General features: G+C 45.3%; 1 protein-coding gene across 1 annotated transcript in view; it reads left to right on the top strand.

Annotated features, from left to right (window-relative positions):
- The first annotated feature begins 5,783 nt into the window (after window positions 1-5,783).
- The window catches only part of LAMA1 (laminin subunit alpha 1), a 124,921-nt gene continuing 107,790 nt past the window's right edge, over window positions 5,784-22,914 (top strand). The window contains 1 exon segment of the mRNA XM_070361981.1: window positions 5,784-5,999. Within this exon segment, the coding sequence (XP_070218082.1) occupies window positions 5,927-5,999 (73 nt within the window). The 5' untranslated portion in view covers window positions 5,784-5,926.

Genomic DNA, 22,914 nt, shown 5'->3' with positions numbered 1-22,914 from the left:
GATGCCATGATCTTATGTTTTCTGAATGTTGAGCTTTAAGCCAACTTTTTCACTCTCCACTTTCACTTTCATCAAGAGGCTTTTGAGTTCCTCTTCACTTTCTGCCATAAGGTTGGTGTCATCTGCATATTTGAGGTTATTGATATTTCTCCTGGCAATCTTGATTCCAGCCTGTGCTTCTTCCAGCCTAGCATTTCTCATGATGTACTCTGCATATAAGTTAAATAAGCAGGGTGACAATATACAGCCTTGACGTACTCCTTTTCCTATTTGGAACCAGTCTGTTGTTCCATGTCCAGTTCTAACTGTTGCTTCCTGACCTGCATACATGTTTCTCAAGAGGCAGATCAGGTGGTCTGGTATTCCCATCTCTATCAGAATTTTCCACAGTTTGTTGTGATCCACACAAAGGCTTTGGCATAGTCAATAAAGCAGAAATAGATGTTTTTCTGGAACTCTCTTGCTTTTTCGATGATCCAGCGGATGTTGGCAGTTTGGTCTCTGGTTCCTCTGCCTTTTCTAAAACCAGCTTGAACATTTTTCAAATTCTTTCATGCTGCGTGAGTCAGTGGTTCATTCTGTCTTATTGCCAAGTTATTCCATTGCAAACATTCCATCCAACATTTTATTTTAATTTTTTAAAAGTCTTTATTGAATTGTTAAAATGTTGCTTCTGTTCTATGTTTTGGTATTTTGGCCAAGAGACCTGTGGGATCTTAACTTCCTGACCAGGGATCGAACTTGTACCCCCCGCATTGGTAGGTGAAGCCTTAATCACTGGTCTGCCAGGGAAGTCCCAAAATATTTGATATTTTAGAATCCATTCTTCTGGTGATGGACACGTGGCTTGGTTCCAGTTTGGGGCTATGAATGAATAAATAAAGTTATTGTAAAAATCCTCACTTAATCACATCTGAGACTTTTCATGCACAACGTACTCCCAGGACCCAGCCATCAGGACAGGCACATCTCTATTGTTGTTCAGTGGCTCACTTGTATCTGACACTGGGACCCTAAGGACTGCAGCACACCAGGCTTCCCTGTCATTCACCATCTCCTAGAGCTTGCTCAGACTCATGTCCATTGAGTTGGTGACGCCATCCAACCATCTCATCCTCTGTTGCCCCCTTCTTTTCCTGCCCTCAATCTTTTCCATCATCAGGGTCTTTTCCAATGAGTTGGCTCTTTGCATCAGGTGGCAAAGTATTGGAGCTTCAGCTTCAGCATCAGTCCTTCCAATGAATGTTCAGGGTTGTTTTCCTTTAGGATTGACTGATTTGATCTCTTTGCAGTCCAAGGGACTCTCAAGAGACTTCTCCAACATCTCTGGGGTGACACTATTCTGCCTCCATCCCTAATCTGCCTACTCTGTCTACTGGACCATCCACCCCTCACTCTTACCGAAGGCTTAGTCTCTAAATCACCTTATTTCTGCCATGGGACTTTAAGCAGCTTAGTTTATACTCAGCCTCTTTAGCTTTGTCCTGGCCCAGACTCTGAAACCCTAACCCAATTTTAGTGACCAACCTCTTACCTCTTTCCTAGAATCACATCCCCCACTTTATACTCCAGCTTGATGCCTGGATCCCGGTATGATGTTTCTGTGTCCTAGTCTCTGCCTGGGATCTCAATCCCTTTAGAACTAAAGGACAGCCTTGCTTACCCCAACCTCCCAGAGAAACGGTCCTAGCCCATGTTCTGGGCATCACTGGCTGGGTTCCTGCCACGTGGCTGTCTGTCCTTGCAGGAAAACATCTGCCAGGCTACGCTTCCTCTTCTTGTCTGTGATCATACTTCTCTGAGACTGGCTCCTGCAGCATGCCCAGCCATGACTAGACCCAGGTCATCTTCTCCCTAGGAACCATCCAGTCTAGTCCAGGGTGTCTCCAATGTTGTTGCATGTTGGGCTCACCTGGAGAGCCTTAGTCCAGACTCCTCCCCGTACCAACTGAATCTGAATCTTGGGGGATAGAAACAAACATTAGTATCTTTTCAAACTTCTCCATCGATTCCAATGTGCAGGCAAGATCAAGGACAAGCAAGCCAGGAACTTCTGTTCAAGGTGCACTCTGCCTACCACCAAGCAGCATGAGCGTCACCTAGGAGTTTGTTAGAGGTACAGAAATTCAGCCTCCAACTGCAGCCCTACTACACTGGAATCAGCATTTTAACATGATCCCCCAAGCAATTTTGAAAGCTCTGATGTGGCCCATCCCTCTCTGCCTGAACTCTTGTTTCTGAAAATGTTCATAATCAAGCTGGGTTTTTTCTTCTTTTAATTGAAAAATATAGTTGTAGTATAGAAAAATTGAAATAATAATTCATCTTTATTGAGCATTTACCATAAGCTAGGTAGAGTGCTGGTGACTGACAGACATTGGCTCATTGAATCCTTATGAATAAGTTTCTCAGCAAAACCTTCCCAAACTGCCAGATCAAGGCTTGGTCTCGAATTCCTTCTCAGTGACCCTTTAATAAACTTATTAAATTTATGATTTTAGCTTACATTTTTCCCTGCCTTAACTGCCAGACAATGTTCCACAGAGATGAGAACTTGTCTTGTTTAAAGGTGAAGCCATAGAACCTGGTACCTAACAGGGACTAAAAAAATATTTGTTGAATGCATGAAGTTGGAACTATTATTATTCCTACATTACGGATGAGGAAACTTGCCCAAGATATCATTTCTAGAAAGTGAGGGGGAAGAATGGGAGCCTTCTCTGAGGCTGGCCCAAGTTCTTTATCATGCAAACAATATCCACCCCCCACCCACCCCTTGCACTCTTATCAGCTGAACACAACTATTTTCTTCTGCATCCTGCCTTCTAGTATCTTGTTTATACATGTGCTTATTTTATATAATTACAACCAGGACTCCCATATTAACTGAAATTTTGCTTTTATTACTTTCAGTGTATTTTGGTAACTTTTAAGTCTCATACTTTAAAAATGGGTACCTAACAGCTTTTCATGTGATTTACTATAAATTATTAACCAGTTAACTCTTGCTTAGCGTTTAGGCATTTTCGTTGCTCATTTATTTACAGGTGACATTGGAGGCAGCATCTTTGTGTGCCTTGCTGAGCTGAATTTCTGCTTTCTCACAAACCATGAACATTCTTACATCATTTTCACCTTGAACAGGCCACCCTTGACCTTCCATGGTGCTGTAGCTAATTTAGATATTTCCAAGCCTGCTGAGCTCTTGATGAAAGTGGCTAAAGAGGCTAAAGAGCCTTTTGATGAAAGTGAAAGAGGAGAGTGAAAAAGTTGGCTTAAAACTCAACATTCAGAAAACTAAGATCATGGCATCTGGTCCCAATCACTTCATGGCAAATAGATGGGCAAACAGTGGAAACAGTGACAGACTTTGCTTTTTTGGGCTCCAAGAGCAGTGCAGATGGTGACTATAGCCATGAAATTAAAAGATGCTTGCTCCTTGGAAGAAAAGCTACAACCAACTTAGACAGCATATTAAAAAGCAGAGACATTGCTTTGACAACAAAGGTCTGTCTAGTCAAGGCTATAGTTTTTCCAGTAGTCATGTATGGATGTGAGAGTTGAACTATAAAGAAAGCTGAGCACCTAAGAATTGATGCTTTTGAACTGTGGTGTTGGAGAAGACTCTTGAGAGTCCCTTGGACAGCAAAGAGATCAAACCAGTCCATCCTAAAGGAAATCAGTCCTGAATATTCATTGGAAGGACTGATGCTAAAGCTGAAACTCCAATACTTTGGCCAGTCAACGAGAAGAACTGACTAACTAGAAAAGACGCTGATGCTGGCAAAGATTGAAGGCAGGAAGAGAAGGGGACGATGGAGGATGAGATGGTTGGATAGCATCACCGACTCAACGGACATGGGTTTGGGTGGACTCTGGGAGTTGGTGATGGACAGGGAAGCCTGGTGTGCTGCAGTCCATGGTGTCACAAAGAGTCGGACTCGACTGAGCAACTGAACCGAACTGAAGCTTGCTGAAGAATGGGAAACTGGTAGTGAAGGGGAATTGTGACATTTTTTATATTCAGACTTACCCAAGCTTGTTCATTACAGTGGCTTCTGAAATTCTTCTTTCACTGAAATCTTTTTGCTTAATTTTGAGCAGGGACAAATTGAGCCAACTTGGTGACTTTGGATACTTCCTATTCACTCCTCAAATGTGCTGACCCTTTGTTTCTCTAAATCAGGAGCCCGAGTTCCCTGTCTGCAGTTCAAAGATAGGGTCTGAAGTCCAGACGGAACTTCTAGGTACCCAGGATATGGGGGTACAGATGTGATTCTGCTGTTGTCTTTCAGTTCATCCTCCAGGGTCTCAGTGCAGCAGTCAGAGAACTCTGGACCAGAAATCAGCTCTGAGGGCTGGCTCTACACCAGACGTTTGCTGACTTTGAGACCTTAACCTCCTGAAACTAACTGCTGCCTTTCAGAATTGGGAAGATCACACCAGCTAATCAGCATGGATGCTCTTAAGACTCAAAAAGATGTATCTGCCCATGTATAATGTGCATGCAAAGGTATTTTGGTGCAGAAATATTTATAATTCTATCTTTTAATATTAAATGCTTAATACTTGATCACTTGCTAAACACTGAACTTAATCACTGATTCGTTACTTAAATACTTAATAGTTTACTACTTCAATGCTTTAATAGTTAAGAATCTCTGTGTTTTAAATTTAGTCTTGAGTTGACTACCTTCTCATCCAACTATATTGCATCCTTTATAAAGGGCCAAATTCTACTCTCTTGTTCTGTATTTCTATGTTTAAAAGTAATAATAATTGCTAATATTATAATGATATTTTATTTATTAAACGTTGAAGGAAATGTCTTGAGAAAAACTAGAATTGGTAAGGTTGTCACATTGATTGACACAACTGAAATATAACTATCTCCCTATCAGGCAAAAAAAGAAAAAAGACATTTATGAGAGCGTGGGCCTTAATAAGTCACTTACTTTATCTCGCCTGTTTATATTGTGAGAAAGTAAGATCCACAAAGTATTATGAATACTTTCAATAGAAAAAAAAATCAGAGGAAATTAAAAATTCTTTAACAGGGACCAGATGTATTTTTTAAAAAAGAACAAAGCAGTTGAGATATCCTATTAAGACTGAACTCCCTTCTCCCCGCTCCCCCATAAGATCTTCTCAAATGCGAATGATAATAATTAAATCCAAGAGACCTTTCTTGTCTTAGACAAAGTGGGAAGCGAATTACTACTCCTTTTTAGAAAAGGCTTCACAAAACCCTCTGCCAACAGCAGAGGGGGTAAGCTGGTAGTTACGAGCCCCAGTCCCTTCCTGGGAGGCCCAGGCCACCCCTTGGGGGCCAGAGATGCGGGTCGGTGAGCCAGGGGTCCCATCCTGGGGGCGAGCCCGACCCCCCGCCCCGCGTGCGGCGGTCTCCGTGGCGGCTGCTCGGGGGTCCCGGCTTGGGGTCGGCCGTACGGCCCCCGCGGGGCGGTGAGGGTCAGCAGGGTGAATACTTTCTCGGAATCTACCGCCCAGGCCGGCAGATCTGCCCCCACCCCCGCTCCTCCTCCAGTCACTTTCTCCGTCTGCCCCCCCCCCCTCAACTCGGAGCTCGCGGCGGCGGGGCGACCCTCACCCCGGAGTTGGGGATGGCTCAGGCTGTTCCCCCTCGTGCGAGAGAGGGGACCTATGTGAGGGGGCGGGTACGCCTTTAGGGAGAGAGTCTATGTGGGGAGGGGTCTCGGGGGGAGGGGTCCCGGATCTGGGGAGGTCTCCGCTGGGAGGGGTCTCCGGGGAGGGGGGAGGGTCTCCCGCGCGGGCTGAGGGCGGTGGGCGGGGCCGGGCGCCGCGGAGGTCGGCGGGGGTGTGTCCGAGGGGCCGGCGGGCAGCGCAGTCTCGCCCTCGGCTGAGTCCCCGCGCGCGGTCGCGGCTTTCACCCGAGCGCGGCGGCGAGATGCGTGACGGCGGCGCGGGGCTGGCGCTCCTGGCCTCGCTGCTCTGGGTCTCCGCCCAGGGCCAGCAGAGAGGTGAGCCCGGGTCGCGTCTGGGTCCCCAGGCGGCGGGGGGCTGCGGGACAAAGCCCCACGCCTGGCCGCGCCAAGGTCGGTGCGCGCATACCGCCTTCACCCCCGGCCGGGGATCCGACACATGGGTCTCCCGCGCGGCCCCTGGAAAGGTCGCCGGGCAGGCGGGAGAGGGGTGAGGGCGCACTCCAGACGGAATCGGCCCCCTCCTCGGCGCCTCGGGCTCTGAGTCCCCGGGTCTGCCTTGGCGACCCGGGGGCCCCAGTAGAGAGCCGCGCGGGCCTGGCTGTCGGTCCGGGCCGCGGCGGGCAGGCGGGCGGGGAATGAATGGGAAAGGCGTCCGCGGAGCACGCTTACCGTCAGGCGGCAGAAAGCCAGTGGTCCGAGACCCGGCAAAATCGCGGGGGGGGGGGGGCGGGGAGGGTCCCCGGGCCACTCACGGAGGGTGGGCGCGCGGGAAGCGCACGGGGAGGTGCAGGCTTGGGTACCCGCCGCGGGCGCCTACCAGCCACGCTGGGTGCAGGCCCCGAGGTGGCCGAACCGGCTGTTCCGCGCCCAGAGTAGACCGCGGTCACTTAGAGGTGAGGGAGCGCGGGCTCGGATGCCTGGCAACCTCGCGGGGCAGGGTTGGCCAAGAACAGAGATCCGCGGCCAACTTTCAAAGCGTCTGTCACTGCCCGGGAGGACGAGAAGCCCTCCTCCCCTTTCTGCGGACACTCGTGCCCCGCTTTCCCCAGAGACTAATCCTTCAGGGCGCCGCTTGTTGGCTGGGAGGTCACGAATATTTCTTGAAAACGTCTATGCATGCAACCCGTGACCCCCGGCACACTCCCAAAGATACACGTGTTATTCAAAACTCAGGAAGGAACAGGTCAAAAGTAGGGAGGCGGAGCGCACAGCACCCGCGTGGGAAAGATGCGTGTTTGGCCTCGTGCCCAGCTGTGCTCCCTGCAGCCAGGGGACTGTCCCTTTCCCGGGCGCATTCGCGGGGGACGCGCTGGACCGGAGCGGGCGACCGGGCTTTGAATGGCTGCGCGTCCTCTCCGCGCGCGGCGGGCAGGGATGCAGGGAATTTGCATAGTTAGCCTGCAAAGAAAGGGGCCGGCCTTGCGGGAGAGCGGGCTGCGACTCTGCAAGCTGAACGCCTTTCTCTCGCATTGCTGACAGTGAAAAGCCTGGTTTCCCACAGGCTGGAGGGAGAGCAGCTGGACTCAGCTTTATTGTTCTAAGAATTGAAAGTCCTGGTCTAGGGAGATGCCCGGAATGTTTTCCGCGCCCCTCCGGGCGCAGCACTTGGCCTTGGCGGCTGTGAATGGTGTTTGGAGAAAGTGGGACCCCGTGGGGCTTTCCTGCTTTAAGATGCTACGGAAAACCACCCACAGCGGGAGGGCCTTTGAATCTGTCACACTGCCTTCCAGATTTGCAACCCCCACCCCATCAACCATCACCCTCTTTACAGGCGCCTTTGAGGGAGTTTGACTTTTTAAAATACAATTTGGGGGTCCCATATATATAGCATGAATGACCAGTGAAATAGTATCATTAGCTCATAATACAATAATAAAATAATTCTGACTAGCATCATCAGTGAGATAGTTATCTGGTACTCATATATATATATATATATATATATATTTAGAACAATCATCCAATAGCTTTTAGGTTATTAGGAATTCTTTTTTTTTTAAGATTTTTTTTTCATGTGGACGATTTTTAAAGTCTTTTTTGAATTTGTTACAACATTGCTTATGTTTTATGTTTTGGTTTTTTGGCCAAGAGGCATGTGGGATCTTAATTCCCCAACCAGGGTTGGAACCCGAAGCCCGTGCATTGGAAGGCCAAGTCTTAACCACTAGACCACCAGGGAAGTCCCTTATTAAGAATCCTTTATTATTTCATAGCTTCTCTGGAGGCTCAGTGGTAAAGAATCCCCTGGCAATGCAGGAGACAGAGAGTTCTATCCCTGGGTTGGGAAAATCCCCTGGAGGAGGGAATGGAAAACCACTCCAGTATTCTTGCCTGGGAAATTCCATGGACAGAGGTGCTGGCAGGCTACCCTCCATGGGGGTCCAAAGAGTTGGACGCGACTGAGTGCTCAGGCACACACTGAACTACTGTACATCTCATGATATGTGACCCAATAACCTGTGTAAAGTGAGCTATTCCTAGAAGTGCAAAATACTAGGTGGTACCTTTCTAACAATAATGTTAAGTCCACAGCTGGCAATTACATGGAATTACAGTTGCTTCACAGGTTAGTTCATCAAATCTTGTTTTGAACTGTTTTTCTTTTCTAAGTAAAAGTAGACAATTCCAAGGATAAAGGAAAAACTCTCTTCTATGACTAGAGGAAATTTACTTCATTCTCATAAAGGATGTAGTATTCAAATTGAGCATATATGTGCCTGCCCAGCAAAGTGTGCACCCGAATGGCTTTTAAAGGTGCATTTTTCTTCCCCAAGAACTAAGAATTCCCCAAGTATTCCCCAAGTAAGGGCCAAGAAAAAAAAACTGTAACTATATTCCCCAAGTAAGGGCCAAGAAAAAAAAACTAATTTTAGCAGTTGGAAACATGATTTGTGTAATGAAAACATCAATGCCCACCTCCTACGTATCCCAGACTTTGGCCCATTCCTTTTTTCTCTTCCACTTTTCCAGACGTTAAATATAGAGCAGACATCTGTAGTTAATATAGCATGATGGAGAATTCAAATGCAACAAGGACAGGAAATAAACACAGGCTGTTCCTTGGTGCTTTGCGCCACTCTTAGAATCACCAGTATTGTAACATGTTTACATGACCACTTATTTCAAGGTAATCATCTTTGAGACACAATTCTACAATTTTAGAATACTTCTTTCATAAAGTTCTGTAAGTACTCATTATCATCTATAGTAAGTTTTATGGGGGGAATAACAAGATATGCCTTTAAGCTTTACACGTTTTACTCTTTGGCTTTATAAGCTGTGGGAACTTGGGCAGGTTACTTAACCTCCCTGTGCTTTGGTTTCGCCATCTGAAAATGGGCGTGGTCATGGTGCCTCCTTGGAAAGCCTGTTCATGATGGAATGAAAAGTGCTTAAAACAATGCCTGACCCTGGGGGTAGCCCTCAATAAACACCATCCAAACATCATTATTACTATTTTGGACATGACTACATGCAAATATAGACTATCACTTCCCCGCTATAGTCTTAAATTTAGAGTCTGGTTTTGGAGTCAACTTGAATTCAAACACCAGCCCCGTTGCTTTGATGAGCTGTGAGGTTGATTAAGTTTCTCGGCGTCTCTGGATGTCAGTCTTCCCGATTTGTGAGATGGAGAGCACTGATGTGATGCAGTAACACAGGAGAATGTTGGCCCAGCGTTGGGTATGTCAGTAGCACGGGCATGTGGTCCATGGTGACGGTCTACCTGTGGCGCCTGCACTGCATCCTCCCCAGCCTGGATCCACCTTCACTTGGGCGTTAAGACCTATTGACTTGACTTCTTGAAAACCTGTGTAATCCATCTCTGTTATTTTGTCTCCACTGCTGACAAGGCTCAGGAACTGTTTGTCTTTCCCATGAAATGTTGTGATGGTTCCGCCACTGGCTCTCCCTCCTTCCCTGCTCTCCTTCCTCAGCACCATCACCATCATGATTTTTCTAGAAACACCACCCTATGGGGCTAGGACTAACGCCTCCCAAACTCCTCATAATGCACACACAAAAAATGACATTGGAGCATCCGATGGGACCAGAGGAGGAGTCTGGGATCCACTGGCTCAGAGCTCAGGGGCGTTACCTGGGACCTCCGTGCCCCTGTTCATAGTGACATGGGATTTTCAGTGCTGGACAGGCCTCCCATTTGGGGCCTAAGCCCTGCAGAAACCTTCCTGATCCTGTCATTGCTGAAGTATTTATGACATGCCCTTCCCTGGACTGCCGGTGCTCTGGCCACTCATTGCTATTGTTGTCCTTATCTTGGTGGCTAAGCCAGTGGCTGGCTGATCGGTCTCACCCCCTGACCTGAACTTCCTGAGGGTGGGGTCTGTTTTATTCCCATCTTCGTGTCTGTCCATTGCAAATATGCTCAGTTGCTCAGTCATGTCTGACTCTTTGTGACTCCATAAAGCCCGCCAGGCTCCTCTGTCCATGGAAGTTTCAAGGCAAGAATACTGGAGTGGGTTGCCATTTACGTTGCTTTGCCAGTGTTCCTGGTGGTTAATAGCCACCTGTCTTGTTGAGTCACATTGACATTAATATCTTTATTTATGAATCAAGTAATGTCCAAAAATAGTTTTGAATAGGTAATCCATGGTCATGGTACAACATTAGAAAAAACAAAAACAAAACCCAAAAGGTGTATATAAAAAGGTTAAGTCACCTACTTTTGAGGCAACTACTATTTTTAGTTTCTTGAGTGTCTTCCCTTAGATGTCTCTTCATGTAACTCTTAAAAGCGAGCTACTTCATAAAAACCTACTTCCTCCTGAGCACTTCCTAATGGTATAAAGAAGGTACCAGTTATTTCCTGACAAAACAAGAGACAGTCTTCCCATCTCCACCTCCACTGCCCTCCCTCTCTCCTACTCCTTCAGTATCCCCACTGCTGGATGCTAAATGCATCACTAATACACATGTACACCTGTCAACTTTTCACTTTCCAACTTGTCCCTTTCAACGTGGCCTTTGACAGAAGGTATTAGAGCCTTGTTTCCTAGATCTTTTGGATTTAAAAACTATAGCTCATTGATAGATTGCTTGACACTGCAGTCCTTCTGAAAGTATTGCTCACCGTAGCCTTCATGGGCTATTCCTGGAGTTATAAATAAGTTTTAAAAATACATTTAGGTGATTTGTGAGGTAGAGAGGTTAAGTCTGCGAAGAATACTATTAGAAGTTATGGATAGTATGTTTATTTTTCTAAAAATTTTGGTTTATTGCTGGAACACCTATAGCAGACACAGGAAAAGTTAATTGTTAAAAATAATTTTTGAGGAATAAAGTTAAGCCTGCACCCTGAATACGAAGCTAAGTGGAGATAACTAGAGAAAACTTCTTGGAGATCTTAGCTGAAGTTGTTAGTGATATTCCTCAGAAATGTTAGGGTGAACAAGATAAGCGACAGTTTCTCTAGCAGGGTGTATGTAGCCTACTTCCATGCTTGCAAATAATTCTTTTACTTTTTTTATTGCTAAAATACTAACGTGTATCCATGCACAGTTGAGTAAATAAATGTATTTCAAAAATAATGGGGGGGGGGGAAGCTCCCTTATTGAAGTAATTTAGGTAAGGTCAAGAACTTGGGTTCTGTTGGGACATGCCTGCCAGGGAGCTATTTCAGTGTAAAATGCCACACTCTGGCTAGGTTCATTGGATCTTCACGTCCTGTATACTGAGGGTGACAGCCAGCGTTTCTCGGCACAGACCCTTCCCCCGAGAGTGTTTTCTGGAGGCTGGATGGTGAGAGCTTTCTCTGGGACAGCTTGTTCCCATTTTATGTCTTGCTTGGAGGCAGAAGATAGACAATGGGAGCAGTGAGATTCCAGACCAGCGTGGTGGATAGCTTTCTGCCTAGGTGAGCCTTTACTTCAGAGGTTAATCCAGAAAAGATGCCGTGAAGACACATCAGATCCTATTTTCAGCGTGTATGTGCATTTTTTTTTCTCCCCCTTTTTTGATTCAACCATCTGAAGCCTGAATCTCTTCATTCCTGAACTTATCTTTGAAGTCTGATCTGGCCCAGCGGGCAGTGTGACTCCAGCTCTTGTGCCAGAGAGCCTCCTGTCTTGCTGGTGGGAATGTCAGATTTAGCTCCAGAGTGTTTCTGGGAAGTGCCCATCTTTTCCCATTCCCTGAAAGATTTCCTGCATTTTGTTTCATTGTTCTGTAACTTCCTGCCAGAGCCTCAGGAAACTCTACAATGTTAAAGAAGATGCTTAAGTTGAGCAGATCCTGTTTAGTTAAGAGGCGACCTTCAGAAAGGAGAAGACCTCACCCCACAACACTGATTTTTGTACATCCTACGTTTAAATGTCTTCTAATCTCTTTGTCATGGCAGGATTTTACTCAACAAAAGTGATTATCTTGTTATCTCAGGCCCAGCACATGAATTCTTTCCCGCTCCAAAGACTATTTTCCTGTTTCTCCCAGTTGATGGCATTCTTTTGGTCGCCTTGGTTTCATCTTCCATTCCTTTCTTTTTTTTTTTTTCTGTATTCTCCTTATCCAAATCGTCCCTCTCCATTTTTGTTTCTTCCTTTAAAAAGGTCTCTGGTGGTCCAGTGGTTAAGACTATGTCTTCCAATGCAGGGGGTGCGGGTTTGATGTCTGATCAGGGAACTGAGGCCCCTAGTGTGTTAGTGTTAGTCATTCTGTCGTGTCTGACTCTTTGCCACCCCATGGACTGTACCCACCAGACTCCTCTGTCTCTGGGAATCTCCAGGCAAGAATACTGGAGTGGGTTGCCATTCCATTCTCCAGGGGGTCCCCCTGACCCAGGGATCAAACCCAGGCCTCCTGCATTGCAGGCAGATTGTTTACCACTGAGCTACCAGGGAACCCCATAGTGCCTAAGGTACAGCCAAAAATTAAATAAGTTTAAAAGGTCCCTGATTTTTTGGCCTTTGTTCCTCTTTATGACACTGCAGATGATCACTGGCTGTTGAGATGACTATCACATGAGGGAGTTAGGACCTCTAGTAGGGCGGAAACCTTATTCCTGTTTGGATGCCAGAGGTGGAAGGAATTTTACAATCAGCCTTCAAGATAGGCCTTTTGGGATTCTAATTTAAATAGTTGTCTCCAGAACTCTCTCTGCCACTTGGTGTACTTCCTGTCCCTATTGCTCTGTCCAGTGGTGGGCACTCTTTCCCATCCTCAAAATTCCCATTGTCCATCCTTCAGCCCCTTCCTTCTAAATCTCCAGCTCCGGCGTTTCTGTCTTTGTTTTTCTCCACAGTCTAGTTTTTCCAGCTCTTTACACCTCTGCCCTGACTTCGTGGCTATACTTTTGTTCACTCTAGAAGTTTAGAGGTGGGAGAGTTCGAGATATTCATGACCTTGTGAAGTGTCTTTGGGAACTCCACTGCTCTTGTTCTAAGGGAGCTGGCATAAAGTCCTTGATACCTTCTTGGGCTGTGGAGTAATGTTTTCTTGTGGGATTGTTGTCATTTCTAGTCAGTTTTTCTCCTTTTCCCCCTGTGTTTGCCCATTCATGTACCTGCTCAGCTTCATGGACTGAACATGTAGTGGATCCTCCACCAGCCAGGCCCCAAGTCAGGATGTGTCCTGTGGTCCTTGTTCTCAGCGGCTTTCCTCATTTTGATTCTGAGTGGACATTCTTGATGGAGGAAGTCCAAGTGCATATCTAGAAAGAAATGTTCTCTGTGAGAAATTATAGTGGAGGAATGGTTGGGAGATTCAAGTAGCGCCAGTGGAAATTAGTGTCTATATTTTGCTTGCTTCCAGTCACATAAATTCATGTTGCAGCCCAGTGGTGGGCAAGGAATGGGGAGGCAGGGAAATTGAGCTCCTGGTGGCTTCCTCACCAAACTTCCTGTTGAGTGACATCTACTCCTCCAGGCATCTTTTCTGTCATGGCAACACACAGCTCACCTGTTTGGTGACTCCCCTGAGCCCTCACAGAGAGGGTACAGTTAATACAGACATTTTCTCTCTGGGCTGCACGTTTGATTTTAATCACATCAATGTGGAGGCCCCAGCCCCAGGGATTACAGCTTCTGTGGTCTCAGGTGAGGATTAGTCATTTGCATTTTTAGGAGTTCTTTTCAGTGTTTGGCTTATGACTTCCCTCCTAGCTCCACCAGCAAAATAAGAGCCATTCTTCCTTCTACATCCCCAACACCCACCCCCATCACCCCCCACATACACAACAGACACACTACACACACATACACCACATAACTTTACATATTCAAAAAGTATTTGTTGAGTTTCTAGAATGTTCCACACTGTGGTGGCCAGTGGTCCTTGAATCCCCAGAGCTGTAGTCAAGCAGGCACGAGAAGTACCTGAGGAATCCTACTACCTGTGTGCCTCAGCTCAAATTTGGAGTTTTTTTGTTTCTGAATGCCTTGATCACCACCGTCGCCCAAGTTACTGCAGTGAAATGATGTCACTGAAAATAGAGAGTTCTGGTTAAAAACGCTGGTTATTTCTACTGCACTGGGTTTTCTTTTAGTTTAAAGACAGTGACTACTCTATTGACTTCAGTCTTGGTGGCATTTGTTGGCCATCTCTTGGAGTTATGTTTTTATATATAGAGTTTTTGTTCAAAAGAACTCTACCTGCCTGCGTGTGGAGGATGTTGTTTAAGTGGGAGACAGCTGTTCCCCTCCAGGCTCTTGGGTCTAAGCCAGCCTGGTCTTCTCAGGAACAGAACAAAGGCGCACAGAATTTATGTCACAGATGGATGTTTGTTTGATAAAAATCACTTATTACTGAATGAAAGAATGGCCCATTCTCTCCAGAAATATGAGCAGAACATCTAGTATGCCTTTAGAGCTTCCCACTTTGTTGGTTTGTCTTAACCATTATCATTGACCAAGTTGAGTTGTACCTCTTTTTCCGTAGTCAAACATTCCCTGAAAATTTGTGCACAAGAGGGTTTTCTGTAAATGACATGATTTCAAATTCAGTGTTCAAATAATTCAGAATTAATATTTGAAGGAATTGGCTAGATTTTCAATATATATTTCTGGACTCTCTGTTGCTTCGTTGATCCATGTGTCTATTCCTAAGGTAACTTTGTCTGGATTCCTTTGGCTTTGTAGTAAGTTTTGAACTAGGGGGTGTAAATCATTCCACACTGTTGACTTTCTCGAAATTGCTTTGACAGTTCTAGGTCCTTTGCATTTCCATTAGTGTCAGCTTGTCAATTTCTACAAAAGAGATGGCTAGGATTTTGGTAGGAATTAGAGTGATTCTATAGATCCATTTGGGGAGAAGTGCTGTCTGACAACATTGAGTTTTCCTGTCTATGTATAAGAAATAATTATAATGAATTCGTTTTGATATCATTTGTTTTGATATGATTTAATTTCTCTCAGAAATGTTTCATAGTTCAGCGTATTGGTCTTGAATTACCTTTGTTAATTTTTCTTAAGTGTTTTTTCTTTTTCAGTAAAAAGTCTAGGATGTATGGAGAGCTGATCTGGTCCTTCTCTGATGCCCATAAGTATTAATATATGTATAAATGAATCACTTTGCTATATACCTGAATCACTGTAAGTCAGATATATTCAAGAAAAAAGAGAAGTTGTACATAAATGTGGCCTATTTGAGAGTTACCTATTTATGTGGTCCAGGCTGGGTCTTGATTTCCTCATTGCTAATGTGCAGAAATGGACTTGATGGATGTGAGTTTGAGTGAACTCCGGGAGTTGGTGATGGACAGGGAGGCCTGGTGTGCTGCGATTCATGGGGTCACAAAGAGTCGGATATGACTGAGCAACTGAACTGAACTGAATGTGCAGAAATAGACTAAATTTTCCCTGACTGTATTATCATAATGAATATATAGGGAAGAATTTTTAAAATGAAAGAAAATTAATATTATTGTTGTTGTTCAGTTGCTAAATCATGTCTGACTCTTTGCAACCCGTGGATTGTAGTACTCCAGGTTTCTCTGTCCTTCACTGCCTCCCAGAGTTTGCTCAAACTCATGTCCATTGAGTCTGTGATGCTATCCAACCATCCTTGGTTGCCCCCTTCTCCTCCTGCCCTCAATCTTTCCCAGCATCAAGGTCTTTTCCAAAAAATAACTTGAGAAACCTTAAATTTAATCAGACAAGGGATGCTCACTAGGATGGGAAGACATCCCCTCCTTCTGAGAATGGCCCTGTTTTGCTAAGATTCTCTCCTCTCATCTGTCACCTAGATCTGGACTGTCTCCCGGAAGCTCAAATGCACGATCCCAGGGTGGTCAGGGGATGTCCTCTGCCATGCTGTCCCCTCTGGCCCGCCCCCTCCTCCCTGCTGTGCAGGGCCCTCCCCAGGCCTCCATGAAAAGACAGCGGGTCAGAAGACCAGCAGCATCAGGACAGGATAGGCTGAGAGGGCTGGATCTCTGTCAGCATTAGGCAGGGAGGGTACGTAAACTTTTTACATTTTAACATCCCTGAAGCCTTACACTGTGCCTTCAACAGCATCGCTTTCAGTATGGATGAACTCACCAGGGGCAGCACCACTCAGACCCTGGTTTGCTTTAATAGCTCGCCTGGTTGACGCAAAGGGGACCTTGTTCCTATGTTACATCTTTCAGTTTGGAGGCCTTGACCTTTTTTCCTTCTTTACAATAAGCCCAAAACCTTGGTTTTAACCAAGGCCCCCCAGTTCCCTCTAAAAATAGTTTTCCAAGGTCTCCAAGATGTGAATATAGGACGGGGAATCTAGAGTTCTGGTTAAATAGTGACAGAACACTCTGGGGAAGCGTGATCTTACTCATCAGTCTGATGAACTTTGTGCCAAGCCTCAGCCAAATTAACCAATCCCGTTGTGTTAGAGCTGGAAACATCCCAAGAGATCATTTTATCTGTTGAAGTCAGAGCAGCAGCCCCAGGGAGATACTGAACCATGAAGAAGCTTAGCCCCAGCCCAGCCCAGCCCTGCAGAATATTTGCATTTGTAACAAGATCTCTGGGTGATTTGATAAATGTTTGAGAAGTTCTGCTTGAACTCTCTCTGTGCCCAGCTGAGCCCAGAATGAATTTCAAGTATCTCCTGCAGAGCTCAAGGATAAGGATCACAATTGTGGATGCCAAGGGTCATCTTCTATTCATTCCACCTCAGTCACATTCATTTATCTCGTAGCGTCATTTTCCTGTTGTGTCTTCATCACTGGGAGCTAGAGCATTTTTCTATCTTGGCCCAGGTTGTGTGATGCTTGCTGGTGGGGGGTGGGGTTGTGGGGTGGGGGACTGGTTTGGGGAAATGTGGAAGGTCCCGCACCTCCCCCTGGGAGGCTTGTACATTTTTTATTTCAGCCACTGTTAAGATTCCGCTCATTCCAGAGCCCAGTGGGTTCACTTCCCACATGATTGATGCCCTGTTCTGTCCTTACCCACGTGGGGCTTGGTTGTATTCAACAAGGAAGCGCTGGGCACATGGGATGAAGAACCCAAGTCTCTGTCCTCAAGCCCGTATTCTTTGTGTTACTTCTCTTGTGTTTGGAAATAGCTTTGGGGCAAAGTACACACCTTCCTGCTTCCCCCTGAGGATCCGCTTGTTGGGGGGACCTGCCTCTTCTGCTTTTTCTTGGGACATCAGGTCACAGGAGAGTCTGGATCACTGGCAGAGATGGCCAGCAAGCCACTGTAACAGAGGGACAGACTAGGAGTCTGCAGCGTGAGAGAGCCAAGGGAGAGGGGCTTAAAGACAGAGAGAAAAGCCCTGGTTTACAGAAGCTATTGTGGGGCCCAGTGAACCTCATGCTGGGGAATGGAGACCTTGACAAGGGCCCTTTGAGTGATTTAAGGAATAGAATCTGAACTGCAGTTGAGTGAAGAGCCAGTGTGAGGCCAGGAACTGGAGACAGTGACCACCACTACTCTCATATACATCCTTGATTCAGTAACAGCTTTAAAAAAATAAATAAGAAAAGTGATCACATTAAGTGTATGTATTCCAGGTGGAGCTAGTGGTAAAGAACCTGTCTGCCAGTGCAGAAGATATAAGAAACATGGGTTCAATCCCTGGGTCGGGAAGATCTGCTGGAGGAGAGCCTGGCTACCCACTCCAATATTCTTGCCCAGAGAACCCCTATGGACAGAGGAGCCTGGCAGCTACAGTCCACAGAGTCGCACAGAGTCGACATGACTGAAGGGACTTAGCACACACCTTCTGGATAAAGAGGCAGCCCAATCCCTACTAGTACTATTGTTTTTTTCAGTTTACCATTGAAAAAATAACGGTGCTAGAACTCAGAAAATGCAGCGTTATCACCCCCAGTGAGGTCAATACCAGGATAACATGACTCTGGACTTTTGATTGGGGTGTTTACCCTGGGTATCAAGTCTATTTGTCTGTTGTTGGTCTCAGGTGGAAGTATGGCAAATGCTTGCGTTGTTTGTAAGCTGTCCCTCTAGGTATGTTCTAGATTAAGTGGAGCTGTCATCTGGTGGATGCAGCCTCCTCGGGGTCATTGTTCTGGTGTGAGAGATGGTGACGCATTGGGCGTCTCCACAGCCAGGTGGTTTGACCAGAGGTCCCTGGGTGCTCCCGAGGACAGTCCTTGATTGACGCATTCAGGAGGCACATCCAGAACCAGATACGTCATTTTACGAGAGTTGATGAGAAATGAAAAGTGGGGGGGGGGGTCCTTGTTTAAATGACCAAAAACTTCCAGACAGTTTTGACAGAGCTTTAAACCAAGGGCGACTGCATACCCATGAAGTAGCCATTGGAACATAAAGAGAATGCCAAAACTTAAAGCATAAACAAGTGAAATCTATGTGATAGAGCTCAGAAATGGCAGACGAAGGGAGGAAAATTACTAAGACTGCTAAGACCTTGAAGGGTTGGTGGTCTTTGGAAGCAATGGCTGGTCAGAAAATGTTAAATTAATTGATGTTTTTAGGTATTTAAGCAAATAATATAAACATTGCAGACATGATCAATGATACAACAAAATACAACTTCATTTTCATTCTGCAGAGTTGTTCATTTTCCCACGCAAAAGCTGCACTTGTGTTTTGATGTTAAGCTGAATTCACTGACTCGACACAAATTTGAGCAAACTCCAGGAGATAGTGAAGGACAGGGAAGCCTGGTGTGCTGCAGTCCATGGGGTTGCAAAGAGTCAGACATGACTTAGCGACTGAACAACAAAATAAGCTGAATTCCCTCCTGTAAGAATTTGGAAGGAGGGGAAAAGGCAGTGCCTTCCCAGGGTAATACGAATGATTTGAAATTAAAAAATAACCGTGAATGTTGTGCTTTGCCTGTGTGCAATCATGATTTTGATCAAAAAAAGCTTTTAAATTGCTATCCTTCAATTTCAGTTTTGTGGCAACAAAAGAGAAAACCTCTTAATGAATGAATTGTAGCTATGGTCTCTTCTACTAAACTTGGGTGTTGAATAAAAACTCATGGTATCATGAAACAAAAGCATGAAGGAACCTGTGTGGGAGGAGGAGGCAGTCCTGATAAATTGTTACAATATTCGGGCCAAGGTCTTCATGACTTGTTTATCTTACAGTGAGAAACTCTGCCTTTGTCAAGGACACCTCCAGCCCATTGCCATGGAAATGGACACTGGAAAATGCTTCCAAGGCCTTTTGCCCACCACCCCCTCTGGGTTTTCTGAGATTAGATTTTTTTTCATCTCCCCGTGTGAGAAAAAAAGTTAAGGGTGTTAAATGGCAAACTCCCAGGGGCTGGGGTTTGACTTTCTCAAGCCCCTGTGAGGTATTTCTCTCCCACCTATTTTTTTCCCCACTGTGCTGGAAAGGACCTTAGAATCTCTAAAATATTTTAATACTTTTTGTAACAGCTATCAGTGATTAAATTGTTTGTTGTTTTTCAGTCACTAAGTCTTGTCCGACTCTTGGCCACCCCATGGACTGCACCATGCCAGGCTTCCCTGTCCTTCACTATCTCCCAGAGTTTGCTAAAATTCATGTTCATCGAGTCGGTGATGCTATCTAACCATCTGATTCTCTGTGCCCTCTTCTCCTTTTGCCTTCATCAGTCTTTCCCAGCAACAGGGTCTTTTCCAGTGGGTCAGCTCTTCCCACGAGGTGGCCAAAGGATTGGAGCTTCAATGTCAGTCCTCCCAATAAATATTCAGGGTTGATTTCCTTTAGGATTGACTGGTTTTATCTCCTTGCTGTCCAAGGGACTGTCAAGAGTCTTCTTCAGCACTATAATTTGAAAGCATCAATTCTTTGGCACTCAGCCTTCTTTATGGTCCAACTCTCACATCTGTATTGACTACTGGAAAAATCATAGCTTTGACTATCCGAACCTTTGTTGGTAAAGTGATGTCTCTGCTTTTGAATACACTGGTTTTGTTTAGGTTTGTTGTAGCTTTTCTTCCAAGGAGCAAGCATCTTTTAATTTCCTGGCTGCAGTCACTGTCCGCAGTGATTTTGGAGCCCAGGAAAATAAAATCTGTTACTGCTTCCACTTTTTCCTTTCTGTTTGCCATGAAGTGATGGGACCAGATGCCGTGATCTTAGTTTTTTTTCAATGTTGAATTTTAAGCCAGCTTTTCCAAAATTCTCCTCTTTCACCTTCATCGAGAGACTCTTTAGTTCCTCTTCACTTTCTATCATTAGAGTTTTATCATCTGCATATCTGAGATTATTGGTATTTCTTCCAGATTCCTGCCTGTGATTCATCCAGCCCGGCATTTCACTTGATGTGCTCCGCATAGAAGTTAAATAAGCAGGGTGACAATATACAGCCTTGTCATACTCCTTTCCTAATTTTGAACCAGTTAGCTGTCCCACATTCAGTTCTAACTGTTGCTTCTTGACACACGTGCAGGTTTCTCAGGAGACAGACTGTGAAGAAAGAGAGTTAAAAAGTAAAGTCTAGTATCTGTCATACAGAGTGAAGTCAGAGAAAAAATATTGTATGTTAACGCGTATATGTGGAATCTAGAAGAATGGTACTGATGATTCTATTTGCAGGGCACGCGTAGAGACGCAGATGTAGAGAGTGGACAGGAGGAGGGGGTGGGGGGAAGGACTGGGAGAGTGATGTTGGCATATATATGCCACCACGTGTAGAACGGCTAGCTAGTGGGAAGCTTCTGTCCAGCACAGGGAGCTCAGCTCGGTGTTCTGTGATGCCCTAGAGGGGTTGAGCGGGGTGGTGGGAGGGAGGCTTTAGAGGGAGGGGGTATATGTGTGTTTATAGCTGACTCACTTTGCTGTACAGCAGAAACCAACACAACATCATAAAGCAACTATGCTCCAATTTAAAAATAATTTTAAAAAACTGCTGGTGAGTGAGAAAGAATTTATTTCACGCTTGATGGGTTTGGCATTATGAAGTCTTTAGCCACTGGTTAAACATAGGATGAAAAAATGAATCCATTGTGTGTCCCGAATGAGGGCAAAAGTACGAATCACAGTAACATTAGCTAAAGTAAATAATGTCTCCTGACAAAAGCGTACAGTTGTCTCATGCATTAAGTGCACGGCCAGGTGATGGGAAACCGTGATCCACGTGCCAACTATAGTCCTCATTCTGCTTTCGATTTTTATGTGTAAATCAAACTTTTATTCTTGGTGGATTCTTGATCCCAATGCCCTACCTCACCATTCAGTTTCCTATTTCTCCTCCTACTTGAAACTCATGTTAGTTGTTCTTTATTGAAATACTTCAGTAGTCTTTTGTTAGTGTATTTAGTGCTAGTTTTTTAAAATGAATTTTTATTGGAGTATAGTTGCTTTACAACGTTGGGTTACTTTCTGCTGTACAGCAAAGTGAGTCAGCTGTAGGTATGTAAGTGCTGTGCTTGGTCACTCAGTCGTGTCTGACTCTTTGCAACCCCATAGACTGTAGCCTGCCAGGCACCTCTGTCCATGGGGATTCTCCAGCAAGAATACTGGAGTGAGTTGCCATACCCTCCTCCAGCGGATCTTCCCAACCCAGGGATGGAACCCAGGTCTCCCCCATTGCAGGCGGATCCTTTACCAGCTGAGCTACCAGGGAAGCCCTGAGGTATATATATATTCCTTCTTTATTGGATTTCCTTCCCATTTAGGTCACCACAGACTGTTGAGTAAAGTTCTCTGAGATCTGAAATACTGAAGTATTTCGGTAGTCTTTGAAAACATTCAGCAACCTGAGGAATTTTTAAAAACTCTTTTTCAAACATGCTTCCTCCAGTGCAAATTTCCAGCTTTCTTTCATCCTTTCACAGCTGTGGTCATAGACAGTGAGGAATAATAATTATTCTAGAACCATGGAATGAGAGCAAATGTAGTAAGTAAAGAATAATTTTTAGTGAATTTTTTCCCCCCAAACATGAGCTTATCTGAGAAGAAAGATTTAGTTTTAGCGAAAGGCAAATGCACCACTACAGAGTTTTGAATTTAGTCATGCTAACGAAGGGGTTTCTCTTTCTTTTGCTTAGGAGTGTCTTTACAATGCCAACCAGAGAAGCACCCATCTACCAATGTAGGCGACATGGGTTCGATCCCTGGGTCAGGAAGATCCCCTGGAGGAGGAAATGGCAACCCTCTCCAGTATTCTTGCCTGGGAAATCCCACAGACAGAGGAGGCTGGCGGGCTTCAGCCCAAGGGGTCGCAAAGAGCAAAGAGTCGGACATGACTGAGCAATTGAGCCCGCACGCGGGTGCTCTAAAACCTGTGTAGTGCAAGAGCAACCTGTTGTCGGTTCCTACAGTTAAGCTATTATTCACTGAAATTATGTTGATATTCACACAGCTTAAACTTCTTTTTCTCAGTGACTCAGAGTGTAGGCTCCTGAATGGAGAAGCAGGTGCCCTACTGACCCCGACTCCCTCGGTAACTCAAGGCTCTTGTAGGTCAGGGTGGGGGGAGCCCCGAGCAGGAAGTGGGCAGTTCTCTTGAGTCTCGAAACTGAAGGGGGAGGGAAAAAAAGAGAAAGTGAGAACATTTTTAGAGTTAGCTGGTAAAGGATTTGTTGACAGAGAAATGCATTGTTAACTAAGTTCCTGTGACCTTTTTTCTTCTCCTCGCTTGGCTGGTCTGTGGGAAGGGAATGGAGAGGGTTGATTGTACTGCAAATCTAAATGCACAGACATGACCCAGAGCCCAGAAAACTCCGTTGCAGCTCTTTCCATGTGACTCCACAGTTTCAAACTTATTGTATTTTAAATTGTCAGTTCATAATATACATTCAAACCAGATTACTAGAATATTGTGGTCATAAAGGAAGGAGAAAATTAATATTTACCTCAGTACCAAAAAC

The sequence above is a fragment of the Bos mutus genome, chromosome 24, assembly GCF_027580195.1.
Source record: "Bos mutus isolate GX-2022 chromosome 24, NWIPB_WYAK_1.1, whole genome shotgun sequence".
In the NCBI taxonomy this organism is placed as follows: Eukaryota; Metazoa; Chordata; class Mammalia; order Artiodactyla; family Bovidae; genus Bos; species Bos mutus.
Note: the sequence above shows the minus strand (reverse complement) of the source record. Positions and strands in the feature narration are given on the sequence as shown.